The sequence below is a fragment of the Arvicanthis niloticus genome, chromosome 29, assembly GCF_011762505.2.
Source record: "Arvicanthis niloticus isolate mArvNil1 chromosome 29, mArvNil1.pat.X, whole genome shotgun sequence".
In the NCBI taxonomy this organism is placed as follows: domain Eukaryota; kingdom Metazoa; phylum Chordata; class Mammalia; order Rodentia; family Muridae; genus Arvicanthis; species Arvicanthis niloticus.
Window position 1 is genome coordinate 18,138,959 of NC_133437.1, and position 24,111 is coordinate 18,163,069.

The window sequence follows — 24,111 nt, forward strand, 5'->3', positions numbered from 1 at the left end:
GCACTAATCCGGTGAAAGTCCAGGAAGGACCAGACTCTAATGGCAGACAGGCCGCCCCTGCTAAGTGTTTTTACAGTTGGAGCTTGGGTTCTACACCCTGAGCTTCACTCTCTCCTTGTGTCCTCACCTGTAGGGGAAAACTGACATGGAACAGGGGTGGGGGGCAGTGGAGGAGGGGAGATGGGGGAAGGGCAGGGAAGGAAAGGCAAAACTATTGTTAAACCCTCTGTGATTGCACAGGGGGTCCATCAGTCTTTCCCACTGCTTCCTCCTTTCCGGGCACCCTCCTCTTGTCTCCCCAGCACCAACACCTCTCCTTTCCTGTTCTCTCTCCACTCTTTCTTCTAGTCCAGTCTTCTGCCTTCCAGCATAACACTGGACAGGCCACATATGCACGCACTGCCTGTGCACACCAAGTTCTCTTCCCTTGGCATTGACTGGGTGGTAACTGGTGTGGCAGAGATAATATTCTAAAGGGACAGACTACTGAAACAATAGGCCCCCAGGAGATGAGAATTTCCCTAGGAATCTCATGCTAGGAGGAGGAAAGGGGACAGAAAGGACTGGGGACCTGTCTCCCTGAAAGGGATTTCACAGTTTTAACATCTTGTCGGAGGTCACCTTACAGGATGAGATTAAACCCAGATACTGATGGTCAGCGGTGGGTGGGACCACACCTTGCCTTGATGTGGGTATCATTGGCTCTCTATTTGAGCTTGATCTTACTTCAGAACCTGTAAGAGGACCTGAGGAGTTGCTGTCCCCATACCTTGTCCTTCTTCATAATCTGGTGACATCAGACAAATCTTCGGATTCCTCCTTTTAATTTGGTTCTTTTAATTGGCTCATTGAGGACAAATGACTAGGTCTGAATTTCATTCACAGATTGGGACTCCCAAGTTCCAAAATAGTGTGGCCTCACTAAGCACTTGACCCTCTCACTTGACTTTAAGCCAATGCAAAGAAGATCCTTGAATCCATTCAACTTTTTCCTCCAAATTTATACACGAATTAGAGTTGTCCTTCTGAGGCGGTCCCTGGTATTATTGGGACAATCTGTCTGTAAGACTAAGCTTAAAAAACCAGTACACGAAATAACAGTAAGCAAGCGGAGAGTCCACAGCTGTGCCCCTGACTTGTAGTGAGCCTGAGCACCAAGCCTCCACAGTGACACCAATTCCAGCCATGTGTTTAGGTATTTCAAATACCTAAAAGAAAATCTTGATCAAGCCATTCAAGTTTCAGTGGAAACTGTAAAATAACCATTTCTGATGTCTGTGTGTATAGATCTGACCGGGTCTGCCACAGCTCAGCACACATAGCACATTCCTACCCCACACCTCAGCCCACTGTAAACAGCAGTGTTCCCCCCCACCCCCGACTCCATGCTAGCCACTGTTTCTTGGGGAGGCCTTCTCTCCCCACCTGCACTGACCAACACCCCACTCTGGTATTTCTAGAGCCCCTGCTGCCCACACTCCTGGCTATACTCATCATTGTTGCTTACACACAATTATCTTTCTCTACCTGGCTATGCCCAATGGCAGCACAAGCTCCAGAAGTTCTGTGAGGGCTGCATATGCAGTAGGTACTTACTTAGCATATGTAAAGCCCCAGGCACCATCCCTAATCAATCAATCAATCTATCTATCTATCTGTCTGTCTATCTATCTATCTATCTATCTATCTATCTATCTATCTATATCTCTATTCCTCTCCCCCTTCCCTCCCCCAATCCCCCAGGTCAACTGAGTAAATGAGTCTCTGTTCCTGAGGGGACAATGGCTGTATGTAGTTCTATGCTGTCTTCTCTCTGTTCTCTTTTTTTATCCTTTCTGATTCCTAAGCAATCAGGAAATCATTTCTCCTTGGGGATGGGCAAATCGTTAACAAGCCCAATTGGGATGATCCTTTTGCAAGAAAGTAAAGAACTCCCCAAGATGGTGATTGGTTGGTTCTGAGGACAGTCTCTCCTAACAGTGATAAGTATAGTAAAAAGAGATTTGTTTTTGAGGCATGGGGGAGAGGCGTCTCCGAGGTGCCCACAGAAGGCAGGGTGGAAACAGTGGGCTGGGAAATTAAAGGAGGCACCTGTAGGAACGTTGCCGGTACTGCAGCCGGACATCCAAGGAACAGGCTGCTTGAACACCAAGTCCTCTGTGGGACTGTCCTACAGCAGTAACTATATAACATCAGTACAGCAGATAGAATGATAGAAATGGTACCATCAGTTCTCTGGGGCAGAAAGAGGGCCAGGAGCCTAGGTTGGCCCAGATTGGGCCAGATGATTGGCTATGGCTGAGTTAGCTGGGCTCAGAGAGCCAGAGTTGGGTGTCAGGGTGACCGAAGGCCTCAGCTGGTCCCAGTCTACATGAAGAATGAAAAAAAAAAAAATCACTTCTCTGCTTCACTCTGTTTTTATTTGGAGCCTGCTCTGTGATATCAAATATAAAATGGGGGTCATGTGCTGACCCTATATAACTTTCTAACACCTTGTTCCCGTGGCAACTGGTTCAGACCACACAGGTGGTACAAGGCCACCTTGACTCTATTGGGTGCCAATCACAGGTCATAGGTTCCACAGAGATGAAGACGACTTCTTTTAGCTTATCGGTCTGTCCATGTTTTTTGTCCAATGGCAACTGAAAGATGATTCAAAAGCTGGGTCTTCACACTCATGGTACCCGAGGCTCACCACTCCTAAACTCTGATTCTGTCTCACGTTCATCCTCTTAGCTGGGCAGTCTTTTTGTACTTGTTTTACAAACAGAGACAAAGTAATGCAATGACTTACTATGGCAACAAAAAGCAGTTGTTGTCAAGACCTCCGATAGACACCTCGGTGTCTGCGTTTGCTTTTAGAACTACAGGGTGGTGGTGTGGGGCCTGCTTCCACTAAAGTCTTCACAGATCTCCACATCCTTGAAGCTAGTGCAGAGGCCACTGTGGCTTTTTCCATCAGAGTACCCCAGCAATGCATCAGAGTGGGCCAGCAAAGTATCAGGGCAGGGCAGGGTAGAGGGTGGGGGCTATTCTAGCCAGCATAATATTTAAGGAACTATTCTTAGGGAGACAACTTCTATGTTTAGACTTATAATGATTTTTTAAAGCGAACAAGACAACAGTGTTCTCACTCACATCTGGATGTGTAAGGCTCCGCCAAGCCCACAGTGACTGGGACATGAACCATGAGCATCCTGAAGATTTGATCCACATGTACAGGGAGTCTCTATCCAGCTGCAGCCTATGTGGGGTCAGGTCTGGCGGGAGATCCCATCTCCCAGCTGGAGGCCTCTCACCAGCCAGCACAAGAAGGACCTGTGACTTGAACTTCACTTAGAATTTGGGTCCTTTAAACTTTGACCAGGAAGACATATTCAGCCACTCTAATGGTTAACATACATTAAACATTAGTGTAAATTTAAAGAGATATTTAAAGAGATAGAGAGTTAGCTTAAGGGTTAAGAACACTGACTGTTCTTCCTGAGGACCTGGATTCAATTCCCAGCACCTACATGGAGGCTCAGAACTGTCTCTAACTCTAAGCCCACATGTACAGATATACACACAGGCAAAACACTCACATACATAAAATAATAATGATTTTCAAAAGGAGATGTTTGGTCCACATAACTCGTGACCAGCCTCCTCCTGACCTGACAGAATTTTAAATTAGAAAACACTCGGACAACCAGATTTCTGAAAGAGCTAACATTGCTAAGCAGAATCAAGGGGACCATTGCACGGTTAGTAAGTGAGCACACATCCTTTGGATTGAAGATGGCTCCAGTACTCGGGAGGCAGAGGGATCTCTGTGAGTTCAAGGCTGGGTCTACACAGCGAGTTCCAGGATACTAGTAAGACTGTATCTCTAAAACATAAAAGAAAAAAAAGCAAGCTGGCAAAAACGATAAAGCAAGTGGGTCAGTTGGAGAATGAAATTTGAAACCGCTCTTTGTAAACTGTAAAATAATTGAAAGCAAAGAGATTCATGGATGTGGGCGACAGGCCAGACAGTAGCACAGAAGAGAGACTAAACCCCAAAGTGCCAAACTGTCGTTTTATTCATAAATATTTTTTTTTCAGCTCTGTCTTGTCTCTGGACCAGGTTGGAGCAAGCACAGGTTCTCTCCAGACCCATATCAAGGGAAACCTTGGACACTTCTGCTTTGTTTTCCTGGGATAATAATCACTTTGCTCACTTCTTTTCCTACTTTTCTCTGCCTTGGTATAGGAAGATTAAATAAATAAATAAATAAATAAATAAATAACATGAATATTGACACGATCACCAAGTATTGCTGCCGCTGTAGAAATTAAGTAGGTTAACAAACAGGAAACACTTAAAATGCTGTCTTATGTTCCCAAGCACATAGTAAGAACACATATCAGCTGCTTTTAGTGTCTTTAGAGTTGACAATAGTCTTGCAATATACACATGTTGTGCAAAGCACTGTATATGTCTTAACTCACTTGTAGTTAAACGAATTTTACCCACAGTAAATTGAGTTTAGGGAATTCAGAGAGTTGCCCAAGACTGAATGGCATTTATTGTATACCACCCACAGAATGGACTTCCTATCATGCATTTTGAATGCATCGTCATACTTGGGCCACACAGTCATACTGCAAAGTAAATTCTAGCACCTACACTGTACAGCTGAGGGTACTGAGGCCAGGAAGGTCAGTTAGCACCAAGATCACACACCAGTGAGTAGAAGAGCTGATAGATACTTGAACCCAAGCAGTCAGGCTCCAGCCATGCCTCCTGCACAGCATGAGGGTGGAGAGACTCTGCTGCACCGATGGCTCCTTCCTGCATCCTCATTGGCATCCACTCTGACAGATAAACCTTGACATTTGTTTTTCTGAGAAATCTGTACCTCTGTCTTACAACCCAACAGTCTATACATCTACGTCAACTTATAAAAAACACCACTTTAATAATTCGTTATCTTATAAATCGGGACATAAACATCCTCAATAAAATACTAATAGACAGAATATAAATAAATATATAAAGAAAGATTATATACTGTGGCCATGTAGGATGAAGATCAGCTTAATGTCTGAAAATCAAGTAATGAAACATGCCATGTAAGTAGAACAAAGGCATAAAAAAAGATAACCTAATAGACCCAGAAAAGCTGTGAGACAAAAATGCAACACTCCTTTATTGACAGGAGCACTCAGGCTATCAGTATGAGTCTTACAGGGATGAGAGGTCTATTCTGAAAGCCCTGCAATTATCATCATAGATCAGGAGCCACAAGGACTGCATTCTGCTCTCTCTGTTTGCATCAGCATTATTTGGAGAATTAGGCAAAGCAAGGAAACATGAGATGGGGGAGGGGGAGAAAAGACACTCAAATGGTCAGGGAAGCAAATCTGTCATGATGTTGAACATCAAGAATGCTAAGCCTCTTGTTAACAATCCTGGTGACCTGACTTTGATGATCAGACCTATATGTAGGAAGGCCTAAGAGAACCAACCAGTGCTCTCAAATTGTCCTAACACTTCCTGGCATGCGTTCACACACACACACACTCACATCATGTGCACAACACTAAATAGTTGGATAGATGATCGGTAGATAGATAATTAGATAGATAGATAGATAGATAGATAGATAGATAGATAGATAGATTGATAGATATCATTTTTAAAATCATGAATCAAACTCAAACATAAAATAAAGGTGTTGGCTTTTCACCAGTTGACTATCTCCAGTGATGGCAGTGGAGAAGTACCCAAGCCAGGCCGACTCCCGCTGCTACACACGATCTCAGGGTAGCCGCTTTGTGGGCCTGTCTTGTCAGACTAGACATTTTTGGATTAAAAGAAGCCAGAAGTAAGAGTGACGTAGTGCATACTCGTTCACATTGAGTTCAAAAGCAGGCAGAAAGCATCTCTGCTGTCCAGAGATAAGTCACAGATACCTGTGGAGCAAGGAGGGAACATCTGGAAGCCCTGCCATGGGTCCTGACGCCCCAGTGATGCCCAACCTCCTGTGCACCTGTGACCTACACCATTTTCTCAGCAGAGCCGTAGAAGATGTTTATAAGAACTCTTTTCTTTGACACTGAAAAAAAACCAACGGTTCTTGTTGAATAAATTCTTCACAAAGATGAAGTTCTTTCAGGAATTTTAGGTGGTACAGGACTCGGAGGAATGGGGGTATTCTGATAGAAGAGCCAGTTGCTATGATGGAAAAGCAAAGACCTTCAAGTGGTCAATTGTAGACACAGAGCCCAGGGAAGCTCCATCCCTTGTGTGAGATGTAGGCAGCAGCACTCACTGCGGGGTAACCAATACCAGACACTAAGTGAAGTGGGCTGAGAACATCAGCAGAGAAATAGATTACCATGCTTAGGTATTTTGTACAGTGAATTTAAACAGTGAGGAGGAATACACACACATATATAATTATAGAACTCTAAAGAGGGAATGATAGTTACCTATAGCATGTGTATAATAACACACGTGTAAGGTATGACACGGTGCCGTGCGTACTCCTTGGCACACACATGGGCCTGTGCTTTGAAATGGCTGGGGATGCCTAGGGGTCCTAGGAGCAGCCGCATGTGGAATAGAGAACTGAGCAAGGACAAAGGAGACCTCAACTTGACCTTGTTGTCCAGTTTCTTCTGTTAAAAAAGCAAATGTGGGGCTGGGTGGCTCAGTGGGTAAAGGCGCCGGCCGCCAAGCCAGACAACCTAAGTTCAGTCTCCCCATCCACATGATGGAGGGAGAGAAATAACTCTTTCAAGTTGTTCTCTGACCTCTACAACATACCACAGTCTCTCTCTCTCTCTCTCTCTCTCTCTCTCTCTCTCTCTCTCTCTCTCACACACACACACACACACACACACACACGCCTGTGCACCCATGCACCCATGCACACGCATACAAGCACATACACTCGTGCACACGCACACACACATACAAATTCATGTAAAATAAATAAAATGTAATAGAAGTTTCTGAAGGAAATGTGGCAAAATATTAACATCTGTTCACACGGCAACGGAGCTAGGGAGTTAGTATCCTTTGACAAGTTCTCTGTGTTCGGTCACTCAAAAAGAGAAAAATAAAGTTGAGATAATAGAATCACTCATCGTTTAGCTGTAGACTTGTTGTTTAGGTATCTTCTGTTCCTGTTTGTTTTAAGAAACAAATGTATATAAATGTAAGGGGTGCTGAGTTCCTGTCCTTCTGTTTATGTTCACAGAATCATGCTTGTTTTATTTAATACCCAAAATGTTTGATATTGGTATGTGCCCTTTATACAAACTCATGACGGAGAGGAGAGGATTCATGGTTTTAGCACAGCCTGTGTGCCCTGACCCCCCTTCCTGTGATGCACATCCCTGCCTGTCTCCATGGCTAGAAGCATCCATTTATGTTACAGCCAAAATATTTGCAAGCAAAAAACCAAAAAATCAGCCAGGTTTACCTTGTGGGTGCCTAATGAGACTGAAAGCGCCGATGTGAGCTGGATGCCTGGTCTTGAACCCCTGCCTGCCTTTCATCTCCTTAGTGGAGTGTGGACTCTGTTGTTTTGGCTTGTGTTCTGGCAGGTGCTGGAGCCTGAGTGTGTTGGGCAAGGGCTCTTTAAGTAAGCTCCGCCCCCAGCCCTGTTCCGTTTCCATTGCATTTTGAGCCTGTACTTTCACAGGCATAGCCAAACAAGGTGGCACTTAGTTACTAGGCTGTCTACTTGTTCAGTGAAACAAGGGGACCCTCTGAAGTGTCCCCAGGACAACTGCCTTGACTGTGTTTGAAAAGTTAAGAAAGAAATGTGAACTTAAAACAGACTAAATAGTATTCGGTGAGGTCCAAAAGTTGAAGCTTATAGATATGTAAATCCGTCCTCGTGGTCGTGAGTACACCCATCCCTTGCCACCCTGGGTCAAACAATGCCCTCAGCTAAAGGGACTTCACCTGTGCAGATGAGAGAAGAAGCCAAAAATAACAGACTGAGTGTGCTCAGCTGGGACTCTTTCCTGGGTCTAAGTTGAGAGCCAGCACGTGTCCTGGATGTCTGCAAGCAGTCCGAGCCTCACCGCGTGCTCTAAGGGAGCCCTGAGACTGCCCATAAGCTCAGTCACTGTGGCTAAGTGAAAGCCAAGGGCCAGCTACTAGCACAGTTCTTTCTACTGTGACCAGAAGCCATGTTCTCCAGAGGCGATTTCATCCGTACGAAGATGATAATTTAGCTCAGTCTATCTGGCTCTGGCGCTTAATTGGTTCTAAACTTGATGGGTATTAATAACTGCTCCCTCAGAAACTTGACCAACTGCTCTAAGACCTTAAAATGATAAATTAATATAATCCATGTGTCTTAGTTAGGGTTTCCATTGCTTTGAAGAGACACCAGGCAACTCTTATAAAGGAAAACGTTTCACTGGGCCTGGCTTACAGTTTCAGGGGTTCGGTTCATTATCATCATGGCAGGAAGCACGGCAGTGTGCAGGCAGGCATGGTGTAGGAGGAGCGAGAGTTCTGCATCTTGATCCAAAAGCAGCAGGAGCCTGTCTTCCTCAGGCAGCCAGGAAGAGGCTCTCTAATTCCACTCTGGGGAAAACCTGAGCTCTAGGAGACCTCAAAGCCCACTCCCACAGTGACACACTTCCTCCAACAAGGCCACACCTCCTAATAGTGCCACTCCCTGTTGGCCAAGCATTCAAACACTGTGTTTAAGGGGGCCAAACCTATTCAAGCCACCATGACTTTACATATGCAAACTGTATACTCATAGTTATTCTGTTGAACAGTTAAAAACGTTGCTCACTAATGTTTAAATTTCATGAGTGGTTTAAAAAAATGTATCTGGCAGGGCGGTGGTGGTGCACGCCTTTAATCCCAGAACTTGGGAGGCAGAGGCAGGCAGATTTCTGAGTTCGAGGCCAGCCTGGTCTACAGAGTGAGTTCCAGGACAGCCAGGACTACACAGAGAAACCCTGTCTCAAAAAAAAACAAAAAACAAAAAACAAAATGTATCTGTAGTTTTTTGTACTGCACTTAACTTCTCCTACTTTGAGGGAGACTTCAATAAAATGTGCATTTTATAATTTTATATACTATCTTCAAAGGTACAACCATTCTCTTGCGCGCGCGCGCGTACACACGTGTACACACACACACACACACACACACACACACACACACACACACGGCTCGTGGTCGTGCACACAACCACTGCCCAGCTTCAGTTGCTGTAACAGATACTGCTATGCACATGGTCTCTCCGTGTTGGCGGGAGGCAGTGATTTTTTAAGGATGGATTAGTCTTCTAATCTCCTTGGGATTTCCTTTATATTTGTGGTGGTTTATGACTGACATCTAATGTAACTATACTTTCTGTTTGTATTTAATAAAAGATTCGTTTCTGTGGCAAGACACACATTTGTACTCTGGTGTTGAACAAAGGCTACTGTTCTGCAAGAAGGGTATAAAATGTTGATTTATAATGACACAGGCCAATAACAAGCAATCTAATTCTTCCAAACTATTTCTTCCCAGGTCCTGGCAAGAACATGACTCCAGCAAAGAACGATTTTTTTCCTTTCGAACATTCTGCCTTTAACACATCTATCCATGCTGGGATCAGATACAAAAACTGGAAACTCCTCACAGGCCACCCAGGTAGAATACTTAGCCCCTTCCTGCGTCTGCCAGAGTAGGGCTGAGTCCTCAATCTGTCCTCTGGGACTTCATTCCCTGGGCTATTTCCATGGAAAGGGAAGTCCTTATCACTGTGCTCTAAGCCCTCCTCCTCCTTGTCTAGCTGGCTCCTCAAGGCTCTCTGCCAATGCCTCAGTTTGCTCAGATATATGAAATGTCAACTCGTCCTTCATATCTTTTATAGTCCCTACAGATCTTAAGAAAACAGCTATCTGCTTGTGGTTTCATGGCCTTCTTTTAAGCCTCTGGTCCATATTACACAGCTTCTGTTGTCGGCCTAAGTAGAAAAAAGACTTCACACCAAACAGAAAAGTGAGAGAATGCTCACCAAACTGAGCGCTCTCTCTCTCTCTCTGTCTCTCTCTCTCTCTCTCTCTCTCTCTCTCTCTCTCTCAGTATATCTTTGAAGCTACAGGGTGGAGGAATGGCTTCAACTGCTCATTCTGACCCTCCTCTGAGTGGATGTTGTTATCTGTAGTGGGGGCAAGAGGAGATCTCCCACTTGGGTGCTTCATAAACATATACGGATATTTAGGTATGTGTGACTGTCAAACATAGCACAGCCAGCTGGCTTTAGATCCTCACCAATGCTCTGGCTGGGGCAGGAGTCTGCTTCCCTTCCCCCTTCCTTAAAATGGGACAGCGTCACTGTTTTGTAAATATGACATATTTACACAGGCTCTGATGCAGTTTAGCAATGCTTAGCTTATGAGTGTTCTTGGTGTTTACAATGACAGTTCATTGTTTGGGTTTGTCCCGCATATTGCAAGAGATCTTAGAACTGTTGTGCTGTTTGCTTGACACCAGGAGTATCCTCACTGCCCCCCCAGCCATTGTGACAACTAAGACCCCTGTCCTACCACCACCCCATACATAGTTTTAAATGTCCCTCTTGTAAAGCTATAGGATCTGTATCATTATAGCATGGAAACCATATTCTGGGACAAATCTAGGTTCAACATCAAAAGGTTTTTGTTTGTTTCTTTATATATGACCATACCCACAAGCCAGGGAAGCCTTGTCCCTAGATTCCTGAGATTAGAACCCACCAACAGTGTTTCTTCCCCCCACTAAAGTTTAATTTCCTTACCAGGCTGTGGTTACTGGTTCCCGCCTCCATCTCAGTCCAACGTCTCTGAGATACCTTCGGTGGACCCATCAACCAAGACTCTCTGGCTCTTTGATATCAATCAGGACCCTGAAGAAAGACACGACGTGTCCCAGGAGCATCCCCACATTGTCCAGAACCTTCTTTCCCGCCTACAGTACTACCATGAACATTCTGTGCCTTCTTACTTCCCACCTTTGGACCCCCGCTGTGATCCCAAGGGTACTGGTGTGTGGAGCCCCTGGATGTAGGGCTCTGAGAGTTGGGGGTGGGCAGGAAGGGGCTGGAGCACATTTCTGTTCAGGCTAGACCTCAGGCCCCTACTCTCCTGGTTTCTCTTCTTTATCATTCCCCACCCTGTCACCTGACCCTCTTGTTACAGAACCCACCAAAGGAGTCCAATTTCAACCCACAGTACATTTTGAAAGCCAGTAAAATCTGGAAGGTTCCTGCTGTTGGCTGGAGTTAGTGTCTTGGGGCCAGTGTGGCTGGATTCATTCTGCTTCCTAAGCTGCAGACGCTGGGAACTGGACATAGGAAGTCGTCCCTGAGTCCTGGAGGCCAGGGCAGCTGGCTCTTTTTGCTTCACAAGTCAGCTGTTAGAATTCCCTCTGCTAATAAGCAGTTTTATTGGCAAGACACATTTCTTGTAAGAAAGGCAGGGAGCAGATGCTTGCTAGTGGTTCTGTTGGCTGTGAGGGCTCCCTGTCTGAGATCTTGTTCAGGCTTTCCGCACCCATGACTCACCCGCTCGCCCCTTGGTCACTCATCTCCCTGTGAAGCATATAGCCCATTGCAGTAAGCCAGCATGGAGGCATGCCTGTGCCTTGGTTTTGGTTTCCATGATAACTAAATGTGTTTTTATTCCCTCACCCCCAACCCATGACTGTTCATTCTGTCTAGGCTTCTGCTACCCAGCTTATATGGCTCTATTCCTGTCATGCCTTTGGACTTCACTGTCCTGTGCCTGAGGTCTCTTCCCCCTCTGCTCCACCCATTCTGAGCTTCAACGCAGCCCTAAGCTCTGCCCAGGGAAGGTGGACTGGTCATTCCATGTCCATGCTAATGGGAGTTGTGGGCCTGTGGCCTCTGCTAAGGAGGTTTATCCAGAGTTGCATGGAGTCTGTCAAGATTGTGGCTCTGTCTCCCAGTATGCTATGGTCTGTGCTGTTTACTCAGGTAGTGGCGAGAAAGGCCAGGATAACATCCCCTTGCCCTGAGATGACGGATAGAGCAGTCTGAGAATGAAGTGGCCAGTGTCTGGAATGTTGATCTTGGTAAAGCAGAGGAGACACCATCCATGTTCCTTCCAGTCTCTGTTTCACTGCCTTGCTCTGGGTTCTGCCGTTGAAGAATGAGGATACACTATTTGACCTTCAACCCTTTCTCGGACCCTCCTACATCCTTCTGATATGAGTTCATCCAGATTCACCGCAGGGTGAATGATGATACAGGTGCTGATGAGTACAGCACCACTGTCTTCTTCACGGTTGGTTTATCACCAACGTCAGCAAACATGTCTGACACATAGTAGATAGCCAGTACTTTTTTTTTTTAATGAATGAATGCACAGAGTAAACAAGAGTCACCATGAAATTTACTAGTCCAGTGAGCTGACTGTACTGACTGTAAGGGCAGTATAAATATCCTCCAGCCCTTACTATTCTGTCCTAAAGCTGTCCCCTCCCACCTCAGCACCAGTGGAAGAATGATCTGTATATCTGGACAGTCAGTGAATGGCAGGTCTGTAATGTCCTCTGCGGGTGGACAAAAGACAATTCTGTTTCCTGGGAAGACTCCTTTGCCAATGATAACCACTTCCATCCTTCACTGAGCACCAGAAATTAAAACCACCAAACAATATCATCTGCACAGTCATCTTCAGCTCAGTGACAACACTTCCTGGTCATGAATATTCTGTATTTTATTATGGTAAGAGTATTATAAGAAAATGGTGCTACGGTTAATGACATCTTTTACCAACCTTTACCCAGGGGCTGGCATGTAGCCTGCCATCAGGCCACTTCTTACTCCAGACATGGGTCTGGACACTCCTCTATGCCCTTCTCCTGTAGCTATAGGTGGCCCTTAGTATTCTGAGACTGAAGGTTCCTACTTCATAACACCGATCTGATATTTCCTTCTCATTCTCAGAACAGCTGTCCTCAGTTCAACTGTGTTTGGAACATTAACATACTAATGGGTTTTAAACAACTTTCAAAATGTGATTTTTAAAAAAATGACTGGAGGGTTTGTCTGATAAAACAAATAAAAATAAGTATGTTTCAGATTATTTCTCGTTGGATGTTCACGTTTTGTACAAAAAGAAAAGATCGATAACCTATCTTTAGAAATATTAATGTTAGTTCTTTCTGATTTTGTTTAACCTTGAGGATGGTTTTATTTAACTTGTGAACTTGTTCCTTTGTTATGACATGATTATTATTTGAGGGACAAAATAAAATAAAATCTTTCTAAAACTATGTCAGCCTTGGACATGGGGCCTCTCCTTGTGATGTCTGAGGGTTCAGAAGCAGTGGTAGTTGAATGTCACAAATGTACCCAATGTACTGATGTGCTTTAAGACAAAAAAAAAAAAGGCAAGGTTTGTGTCATAGAAGTACCACTGCCACGTTCTTTCTGACTCGCTAGTTTTATATTAAGTGAATTATATATCTCAATACATATGTTAAACAAATATAGTAAAAAATATTAGAGTTTTTTTTTTTAATATGTCAGGGCCATTGAGATTACTCAGTGGATAGACAGCTTACCCTGCAAGATGGACACCTGACCTCGGGCTGCAGAACCCACAGATGGGTGGAAAGAGAGGACTGACTCCAGAGATGTGTCCTCTGATATTTGTGCCCTGTCATAAACACCCCCATGTCATACACACATACACAGTGTGAGGCACACACGGGCATACGTATGAGTGCCAGAGAAGCCGGAAGATCTGAGGTCCCCTGGAACTGGAGTTCCGGACAGTTGTGAGTCTTCTGCTTGAGGTGTAGGAGCTGAACCTGCGTTCTCTGGAAGATGAGTAAGTGCTCTCAAGAGCTGCACCATCTCCCTACACCCATTTTATGTCTTTTTTTTATGAGATTCATTAGAGGACTAGCTCAAATACCCATCAACACCTAAGTGGGTAATAAAACATCGTGTATACAAAACAGTGTTTCCTAGTCACAAAGAGTAATAGAGTTTTCATACATCCCATAATCTGGATTAACTTTTATCTTAGGGTTTCATTGCTACGAATAGTCACCATGACGACAACAACCATTATAAAGGAAAACATTTAATTGGGGCTGGCTTAGAGGTGCCGAGGTTTATCCAGTATCCTCATGGCAGGAAACTTGCTCTCGTGAGGGCAGACATGGCGCTGGAGGAGGAACTGACAGTTCTCCATCTTGATCCACAGGGAGCAGAAGGAGACTGTGCCACACTGCATAGAGCTTTGAGACTTCAAAGCCCGCCTCCACAGTGACACACTTCCTCCAACAAGGCCACGCCTTCTAATAGTGGCCCTTCCTGTGGCCAGGCATTCAAACAGAGGAGTCTGTGGGGGCTGTTCCTATTCAAACCACCACAACTTTGAAAACATTATGATACGTGGAAGACATTGAGCCTAGAGGACAAATACTGCGTAATCCCACTGGCATGAATTATTAAGAACAGGAAAATACAGCGCTAATAAATAGCTAAAGGTGCTTGCTGCTGAGGCTGGTGACCTAAATTCAGGCCTCAGGACCTGCCTCGCGGGAGGAGAAAGCTGACCCCCACAACTTGTCCTCTGTCCTCCCTGTGCCACTGAAGGGACTCATGGCTCTGGCAGGCCCTGCCCTTCTCCCTATTCCCTCTGCCTTGCTAAAAGCCATTGGATTACATTCCTAAGGCTAGCCCACAAGGTCTATTCCATTATTTGGCCACTTCCTCCTCCTGAAGCTGACTCCCAAGGTCTCAAAAATATTGAAGTTCAGCAATCAAAAGCCCCCCTTGGCTCACCAAATTAACACGTCAATTAAACAGCTCATCCTAACACAGGGTTTCCCTTTTCCCTTTATAAACCACCAGTTTCCTACGGGCCATGTTGGTCTCCTCTATCCGGAGGCAGTACTTTGTTGCCACTCCAGGGCAGATACCCCTCCTTCTCTCCCATATACCCTTCCCCCTCTCCCATGTTCCCTTCCCCTTCTCCCTCATCCTCTCTTTCCTGTCCTTGTCTCTTATTCCCTGCCCTCTGACCCTCTGGGGCAAATAAACCTCCTTTGTCCTAAGAATGTGGTCTTGGGGGTCCTGAGCCTATACTGGTCTCTTCAGCCACAGCACCACCAGCCTGACACACACTAAATAAATGAATGTATTTAAAAAAGAAGAAAAAATGTAAATAATAGGCAGATTCAAATTCAGTGTGGGTGCTGGGAACCTAACTCAGCTTTGTAGAGCAGCAGGCATTATTAACCATCCTTGCAGCCAGGAAACTAGCATTTTTATTTTATTTTATTTTATTTTATTTTATTTTATTTTATTTTATGGGGCTGGAGAGATGGCTCAGTGGTTAAGAGCCCTGACTGCTCTTCCAGAGGTTCTGAGTTCAATTCCCAGCAACCATATGAGTTCAATTCCCATGGTGGCTCACAACCATCTGTAATGGTGAAGACACTGAAGACAGCTACAGTGTACTCATATACATAAAAATAAATAAATCTTTTAAAAATAAATGAACAAATTTTGTTTTGCGTTGAGGGTTTCGGGGTGCATGGTATTCACACCGTGACGGGAGTGTGAAAATTGGAGGAAACTTTCGAGAATCAGTGCTCACCTTCTCCCGTGGGAACTCAGAGGTTGAGCTCAGGTTGTCAGAGTTAGGGGCAAGCACCTTTATGCAATAAGCCTTCTTGCTGGCCTTGAAATTCACTTTGAAGAGACCTTTTCTTTTTCTTTTCTTCCATCTTTTAAAACACAGATAAAACATCGATTTATGTTTTACGCGCCGAGGTGCTGCTGCCTAGGTTACCGGAAGAGTTTACCACCCTTTGTGAGGGGCTAGACATGTGCCTTTAGGTACAGAGACCAAGGAACCGTACAAAAGACTCCAGCACCATGACCAGACCCTGGGAGACTGGCATTCTAACTATGCTACAGTGTTTCCTCTAGTTTGACTGTTTTTAACAATATCACAGACAATATGTTGGCTAAGTATGGTAACTAGCTGCTGCCCTTTGTAGAGACTCTACACGAGCTTTATGAAACCAGGTGGCAGCAAACATGTTATTTTCACCGCTGCCCGGTTGCCATGACAGCCATCCCCAGGATGGCACAAACACAGGAGGAAAGAACACTGAGCTCCCCTGGTTTCAGGATATGGAGACCACCAGGAAGTCAGAGGGGTTTTCCATTCTCAAAGTAATTTGCCAAAAGAACTATGCTGACTAGCTTTTATGTCAACATGATGCAGACTAAAGTCATCTGAGCGGAGGGAGCCTCAATTGAGAAAGTCCCTGCAGAAGATGGAGCTGTAGGCAAGCCTATAGGGCATTTTTTGAAATCAGTGATAGGGGAGGGCCCAGCCCACTATGGGTGGGACCACTCTGGACTGGTGGTCCTAGGTGCTATAAGAAAGCAAGCTGAGCATGTCATGAGGAGCAAAGCCAGTAATCAGCACATACCACACCCTCAGGCACACACCCAGGGCCTCTGCCTCAGCTCCTGCCTCCAGATTCCTGCCCTGCTTGAGTTCCTGCCTTGACTTTAGTGATAAGCAGTGATGTGGAAGTATAACCCACCAATCCCTTTCTTCTGAAAGGTCCTTTTCTTCATGGTGCTACATCATTCCAATAGTAAGCCTAACTCAGAAATCAATCACTGAACTCCAGAGGCTACACCTAATAACTTATTTACATTTCTATCACTGGTGCTAATACAGTACCGCTATGTGAATTTCAGACATCTAAAACAACCTCAAGCAAGCCATACAAGAGCCGGTGAAGACATACATAAAGACAACCGATGAAGCCTCTTTGACACCTTGTTAAGAGAGTAATCAAGTGGCCACTTTCCAGGTTTGTCTTCTGAGCCTACTGTCCCCAGCTGTGCATCAGCAGAGATGGTTGGTAAGTAAAATGTTACCACATCAGGTAATCTTTCGTTTCCTTAAAGGAGTACAGGCATTCTGAAACGATTTATTCCAAAGGAATATGACTTAATATCTGTGCACCCTCTGCTGATCTCCACCGTGCGCTTCAAGAGTGACTTGGATTACAAGAGGCTGGTGTTCTGTCATCGAAGCCTGCAAGCCTAGGGTGTGGTCTCTCCACTGGAGTTCTGAAAAGCCAGGCAAAGGAGACAAGCACATGTCACTCAGGTAAACAGGACTAACCTGACTCTTAGTTTATAGTCAATGAATCAAATCTTAGGTCCCTAGTGGCAGAATCATGCAAGTCTGTGCTGTGGCATACTTTGGGACAGAAGATAGATCTAGTCACCAAGGTTGGTGCCTGCCCCCAACAGGGTAAGAGAATGCATTGGCAGATACCCCAGTTCCCAAGAATAAGAGAAGGTCCCAGAATGGTGCCTGATAGAGAAGAGGATGTTGGGTGTCACTAATTTAGTGAATGCTGCTTGCAGGCCACACAGGGAGTCCAGTTTATCTTAACTTTGGTTATTTTGTTTTCCACCTTGGTGGGAGCATGAGTTCTTTCTGTAAGGACTGCTGCTTAAACAAAGACTTTGATTAGCTTACACTTCAACTCAGTGATGGATATTCCGAGCCCCTCCGTATCCCCTTCGCCCGCGAGAAAAGACACGTGAGGCAGTGTTCAGGTGGTTACTACAGCGAGGCTTTACTTCTTGTATAAGCAGAAGCGGAAAGACCCAAAGCCCGGGAAAGGCACTGCTATATGTACCCTAGAGTGGCGTGTTCACTTCTGATTGGCTGTTCACTCCTCACCCCATATTACGCCCCGAGATGGGCAGTGACTTTGGCACGCTTTTTGCCTTTTGCACCTGCACAGTCAGTTGTTTACTAGTGGGAGGACAGGATGCCCGCGCCATCTTGTAATGGCGAATGTTGACATGCTCACTGCGGCTCCCAACAGATGGAGACAGCTGGTTTGATATGAAAAGGTTACAGGGATTAAAAGGATACCTTTGTATTTTTGACCTGCAGCTGGTGGGACTATGTGCCACCCCTGTCCAGGACTGCAGGGTAAGGAGAAGGGTCCACTTATACAAGTCCTCTATCACCAAGACCCACAGGTCCAGTTACCCTGACCCTGAGCATAGCCAGTGATTCGAAGCTTCTCAAGGTGCCCAGCCCACCCCTGCCATTCACACAGACCCTCCCCCTGCTAGAAGACAATATGCAACTTCTTCCTAAATTCATGTTCTTCACCCAGAAAATACTTTCAATGTTCTTTTTTTAAATTATCACAAGAAAGAGAAAGTAATCGTAGAAATAGAATGACTACAGATTACTCTTAAATGTTAGCTCAGAATTTTTCCGAGCCTGGAAGGAGGGAGAATTGAAGTGTGAATCACCTTTCATCCAGTGACTTGGTGTTCCTAATGCCAAGTCTGTAAACACCGCCTGAGGACTAAGAGTCAATTACCAAGGTGCAGAGGCAGCCTACAGAGTAGGGAGAGGGGACTTGTACCAACTACCTGATATGGGGTTAATATCTAGAGTGTGAAAAAAGCTTTTAAAAAATAGCACCTGATTTCAAGTCTCCACATACAAGCCAGGTGTGGCTGTGTCTTTCTGCAACCACAGTTCTGTAGCAAGTAGAGACAGGAGGATTGTCAGTGTCATTGGCTGCCAGCCTCATCCTCAGTGAGAGATCCTGTCTCAGGAAAGCAAGGCAGAGAGTCAGTGATGGAGCAGGACACCTGATATTTTCTGCATTCTGCACACATGCACACAGACATGTACGTACACTTCTCACGTGCACACACACGAGCGTGCACATGCACACACACGGCACGCAAACTAACCAGTGAATATTTTAAAAAGTGTTCGGCATCTTCAGCCATCAGAGAACACTGAGATCTTGTCTGGCACGGTAGTACATGCCTTTAATCCTAGCACCCAAGAAACAGAGGCTGGCAGACTTCTGTGAGTTCTAGGTTAGGCTAACCAAGGCTACACAGTAAGACCCTAAATGCCTGAGTGTCTCATGTCTGGCTTATTTGATGAAATATTTGTTGGCCTCAAACACTCCAGTAAAAGTGTTCCATTTGTTGATTGTTTGTGACCTGGCTACTTTCTAATTCAGAGAGACATTTCAGTCCTAGCTCTAGTGTGGCCCTTGCCCCACGATCTTGCTACCTGCAAGCTCTTTGCTCAGCCCCTGTGGTCGCTCCACACCACTCCCTGCTCCAGGGACTTCGGATCTGGAACTAGGGTTATCAGCGAAAGCCTTGTCATCAGAATGGAAAGGACCTCAGAGCCCTCCAGAGCAGGGCAAACCTCTACACTCTCCAGGCCTCTCAGACCAGAGTTTATCCCGGGATCCCCTCCAGCAGGTCAGCTCATGCCTTCAAACCCTTTTATGGTCTCCAGATTGGTTTCATTTAGATTTTCCTTCTTCCTCTTCCAGTCTTTCCCTCAGAGTATTCCAAATGCCTTTTCCATGTATGACTTTCCCTCCAGAGAACTGGCTTTAGAATTTACACCCAGTGTCAAGACAATTCTTGCAAAGTCAAGGACAAGCTGTGCAGATCGGGCAGTGCCTTTCCAGTGTCTTTTAGTCATCAACCCCTATTCTCAGAGATGTTTCTTCTGCCATGGGGTTGCGGGTGTTTCGGGAGACTAGAAACAGCTGCGATAAACAAGCAGCATCCTTAAGGAAGATGATTTTGGGGGGAAACTAAAGGCAGACATCTTGGTGAAAAGTATGATATACTGATATGCTTGTCAAGATCATGAAGATTCTGGAATTTTCTTCTCTGCTATCCTCGGATATCAAGAACACGGCCCCATATTAATACTTTACCATATAAATTATCTATTGATGTGTTATGATGTACCACAATAATGCACGGAGAAACAAAAAGCACATCGTCTCCCCAGTTTCTGCGAGCCAAGCATTGAGGTATGGTTTGACTCGGTGGCTTGGATGAATGTTGTCCTAAGGATAATGTGGGTACCCACAGTGGAACTGCACTCAGATCTTACTTCTTAGTAATGACATCCTGTTATGGTTTGAATATGAAATCTACCCCAAAAGTCTCAGGTGTTGATGCCTTGGTTCCTAGCTGATAAATTAACTCAGTGATAGATTCATAATTCGTTAGATTAACTCAGTGATAGATTCATAATTTGTCGGCATTTGGGGAGGCAGTGGACCTGTTTTTAGGAAGTAAGTTACTGGGGATATGGCTTTGGGAGGCATCTTGTCCCAAGTGTGTGCATATCCCTCCTTCCCCCTCCCTCCCTCTCACTTTATCTCCCTCCCCCCCACACCTCATCTTCCTAGTTGCTTTGAGGCAAGCCACCTGCACCCTCACATTCAGCTGCAATGAATTTCTGTCTCACCATAAGCCCAGAAACAATGGAGTCAACAAGACATGGAGTAAAACCTCTGAAATTACATCTGCCTTCCTTTAAACCGTTTCTGTCAGGCACTTGTCAGAGCAGTGAAATAGTTGGCTAGTGCATGGCCCCTGCTTTATCATAGGTATCTGTTAGCAGTCAGACACTGAATCCAGGACACTCTCAGAAGCTGGGATCCCTCAAAGGTGTGAGCATCAGACGGTAGAAATCCAGAGGACTCACTTGGGGACTAGGGACTGGGGACTGGTCCCATCAGGGTACACCTATGGAAAGGACAAGCCCCTGCTCCCACCTTTTCACTGTGTCACTAAGAAAATGACCTTCAATTGTACCACTTCATGAAACTGGGCATGTTGCTTTTAGAAGAACCACAGAGACTCGGCAGTGTGAGCAAAGACTTCTTCTAAAGCAGCCAAGCCAATGCTAAAGTGCCAGAAGGACAGCAGTGGGGGTCAAAAAGAGGTCACTTCCGAAGTCTGGGCTGGAGGGGAACACTTCTGCAAAACAGGACTTGAAGCTGGGAGCTGTACCCTGATGAGCCTTCACCAGAGCTCAAAAAAAAATGGTACCCCGAAGTATTGTGCCTTGGCACGCTGATTACTTTGAGCTGAAGCGAAGGGGAACAAAGCACATCTCTGACCCCTTTCTTTCTCTGCTGGCTTTCTGCCTTCCATCTCTTCATGATCTGACTCCTTTTGTCCAATCGGAATTTCTGTGCCACTGCCCAGCCTTCATGAAGCCTAACCATAAGAATGAATAACTTTCTGTGAGCCTTGGGGTCTTGTTACTGAAGACCCCATGAAACTGCATTTAAACCGATTTGCTCTGCTTTTCTCTTGCTCATCTGCCTCTTGCTATTGTGTGTGTTGTTCCTTGAAGACTCAGGGCTGAATCACTATCTTATCACAGGATGGAGCCTGGCCCAGACAGTCCCTGGTCAAACCAGTGTCAGTTCGTACCCCTCAGGCTCCCCTGTAGAACCTGCCAATGTTTTTCAGCTCTGTGATTGAGCACAGTCCCCACTGCTGAGCTCCAGTCAGTCTTTTTCTCCATCTTGCCTGGGACACACGACACACAGAAGGCATATCTCCTTTCTTTGGGATAGCAAACCTGCCTTTTCCGGTGTTTGATATCTAAGCTCCAAAGTTACTGCTTGGAAAGGTAAGTTGTCATAACTTCATGTTGACCGATGAACTCTGCCCCCCCCCCCCTCATTTTTATAAGATATCCTTATACAGATATATACTCTGCCCTTATTAGACCAGTTCCTTCTTAGGCACCACCTCATCTTCCCTCTGGTCCTGCTGATTTTCAAATCTGTAAGTAATACAGATAACGCAAAACCAGGTACTTGGATAGAGCAGGCAGTGAAGTTCAAGAGCTGGTCTCTCTCTCTCTCTCTCTCTTTTTCTCTCTGTGTGTGTGTGTGTGTGTCTGTCTGTCTGTCTGTCTGTCTGTCTGTCTGTCTGAGTAAAATCATTCACTAAAAAGAATCTGGCAGAAACTGGAGCAATCACCAGCAAAACAGAGCGAATTGACAGGACACAAAGCAGTCTTTAAAGGAAGGCGATTTGAATATCAAAGGTAGAAGAAAGGCTCTCAGGAAACTGATAAAACACTTAGATGTTTCTTGGCAAAAATATTTCTCTTTATCTTCCTGTCTTTGAATAAAAAAGAAGGAAGACATACTGTGTATCATACAATAGCATCAAACAGCCAATGCCACAAAAATGGACTCATTTTCAAGGCTAAGAATGAATACACCATTATGCATCTCACACCCACCTTTTATAAAGTAGATAAAAAATTATTATTATTATTTTTTTATGATTCCTAGCTCTGTTTGAAGAGGAAGTTTCCTTGTGATTCACTGGAATTTCAGGCGGCCATGGATGGGGGTTGAAGGGATGCCAGACTGAAGGCAGATCCAAGGAAGGAGAAGAAAAACATTAGGCCATAGCAACAGCCAAAGGGAAGTGCACGGGAACACTCATCCTGTTGTCTTGGGGCCTGTGGCAGCTTCAAAGTGGACACACGGAGAGTATTCTGAAGAGAAGAGCTGAAGGAAGCCCACCTGCTGGCTAAGGAGGGGTGGGGAGCCGAGGGCTACATGAGAGGAAGCTCTGGAATGCAAGCATGTAAAAGGAACACGCTCGGCTTACCACCTCTTTATAAGCAAGGGGGGATCCCCTCACGCAAAGCAACCAAAGGGTAGGGCCTAAGAGCCCTGTACTTGGGGACTCCAGCAGGAAGGAGTGACTAACTGGCATCATGCTTTGTAGGCAGTAGACTGTGGAGGTACAAACATGTGGGCCTAGACAGGGATGGTACAGAAGTGAAGCTCCCCCGTTCTCCCCATTTGGCAGCTGGATCTCAGGGGTCTCTGGAAGTGGGAGGCTAGATGAAACCTGAAGGCAGGATAAGGGGTGATTGGGAAGTGGGGTGGCAGATTGTGCCCCAGCCATTAACCCAAGTCAACCCCTAAGTCTTTCATATTCTTTACGTGGTTGGGATGATCCGGTTCTCCCAAAATGTGCAATGAATTAAGAGCCAGGACTCTAGGAGGCTCCATGCTTCCAGGAGACACGCCTTGTCAAAGAGCCAAAGGAAGAAGTTAGAACTGTTTGTCCTTCTATACCTTGGTCATGTGAAGACATTTGTTCCCTCCCAAGGAGACAGCATCTCCTTAGATGCAGGACCCAGCCTTCACCAGACACTGACCCACCTGCCGGAATCTTAGACTTCCACCCTCTAAAAATATAAACATCTCTTCTTCATAATTTTGCTCAAGCTTCAATATTTTGTTATACCAAGAAGAGACAAAACCATAGTTGGATGACTTCTGGGAATTCAGACATCAATCAGTTCTTTTCTATCTGAGCAATTCAAATCCTCTGCCCATTAGCAATAGCCAGCTTCGATTTGGCTGGCCAATGTTCAGTTATCAATCATTCACAGAGCTGCTGCCAAAAATGATGTTGACCAAATTCAGGTCTATGTTATAGGTACGTGGTGCCAGCTCTCGGACAGATCCAACTACAATTCCCTAACTTAATGGGGATCAACTTGTCATGACTTATGATGACGACTCTTGACTGTAAATCTGTTTACATTTCTGATATTCAGATATTCACTCACCTCCCAAAGGAACTGGGATGGGAGGCCAGAGTCATAGTTCTGCCGGTTCTGTGCGGGTGATCCCATGGTTGCTCGGTGGTGGAAGTTTTCTGGACTTTCCAGGGGGAAAGAGGTAGTACCATTAACATAAACTAAGGGGTCTCATGGGTTCATGATGTAAAAGAGAGAACATTGGGGTTCAATGTTATATAAAGACAGAAAATTTCACTGGGTCAAGAAAGCATGCCATGACTATCAAGCCAGATGACATTTTTCTGCTTGTATTCAAGTCATCTTAATGACTACTCTGGAAAGATTTTAAAAATACCATGAATAAAAGTGACTCCCTTTGAATAAAAGATGCTCTCCAGACCAACATTTCCTTGGGTTATATATGTATTCTAATGTGACTATTTAAATGTTTGTTATTCCTGGGCATGGGAAGTATCCCTGCAATCCCGACACTCAAGAGGCTGAAGCAAGAGGATCATGAGCTCAAAGCCAGCATAAACTACATCATGGAATCATGCCTCGAAAAGAAATAAAAGGAGGTTTATCATTTTATGGCCATAACCTATACAGACTTTCATGAGGGGCTTTATAAGAAATAAACCACTTCTAGATGAAATGATCAAACACACT

General features: G+C 45.1%; 1 protein-coding gene across 1 annotated transcript in view; it reads left to right on the forward strand.

The window, feature by feature from the left end:
* Positions 1–13,279, forward strand: part of Arsb (arylsulfatase B) — a 157,774-nt gene extending 144,495 nt beyond the window's left edge. Inside the window, exons 7-8 of the mRNA XM_076927159.1 lie at positions 9,527–9,649; positions 10,782–13,279. Coding sequence (XP_076783274.1) covers positions 9,527–9,649; positions 10,782–11,047 — 389 coding nt within the window. The 3' untranslated portion in view covers positions 11,048–13,279. The remainder of the gene's footprint in view (positions 1–9,526; positions 9,650–10,781) is intronic.
* Positions 13,280–24,111: the final 10,832 nt, after the last annotated feature.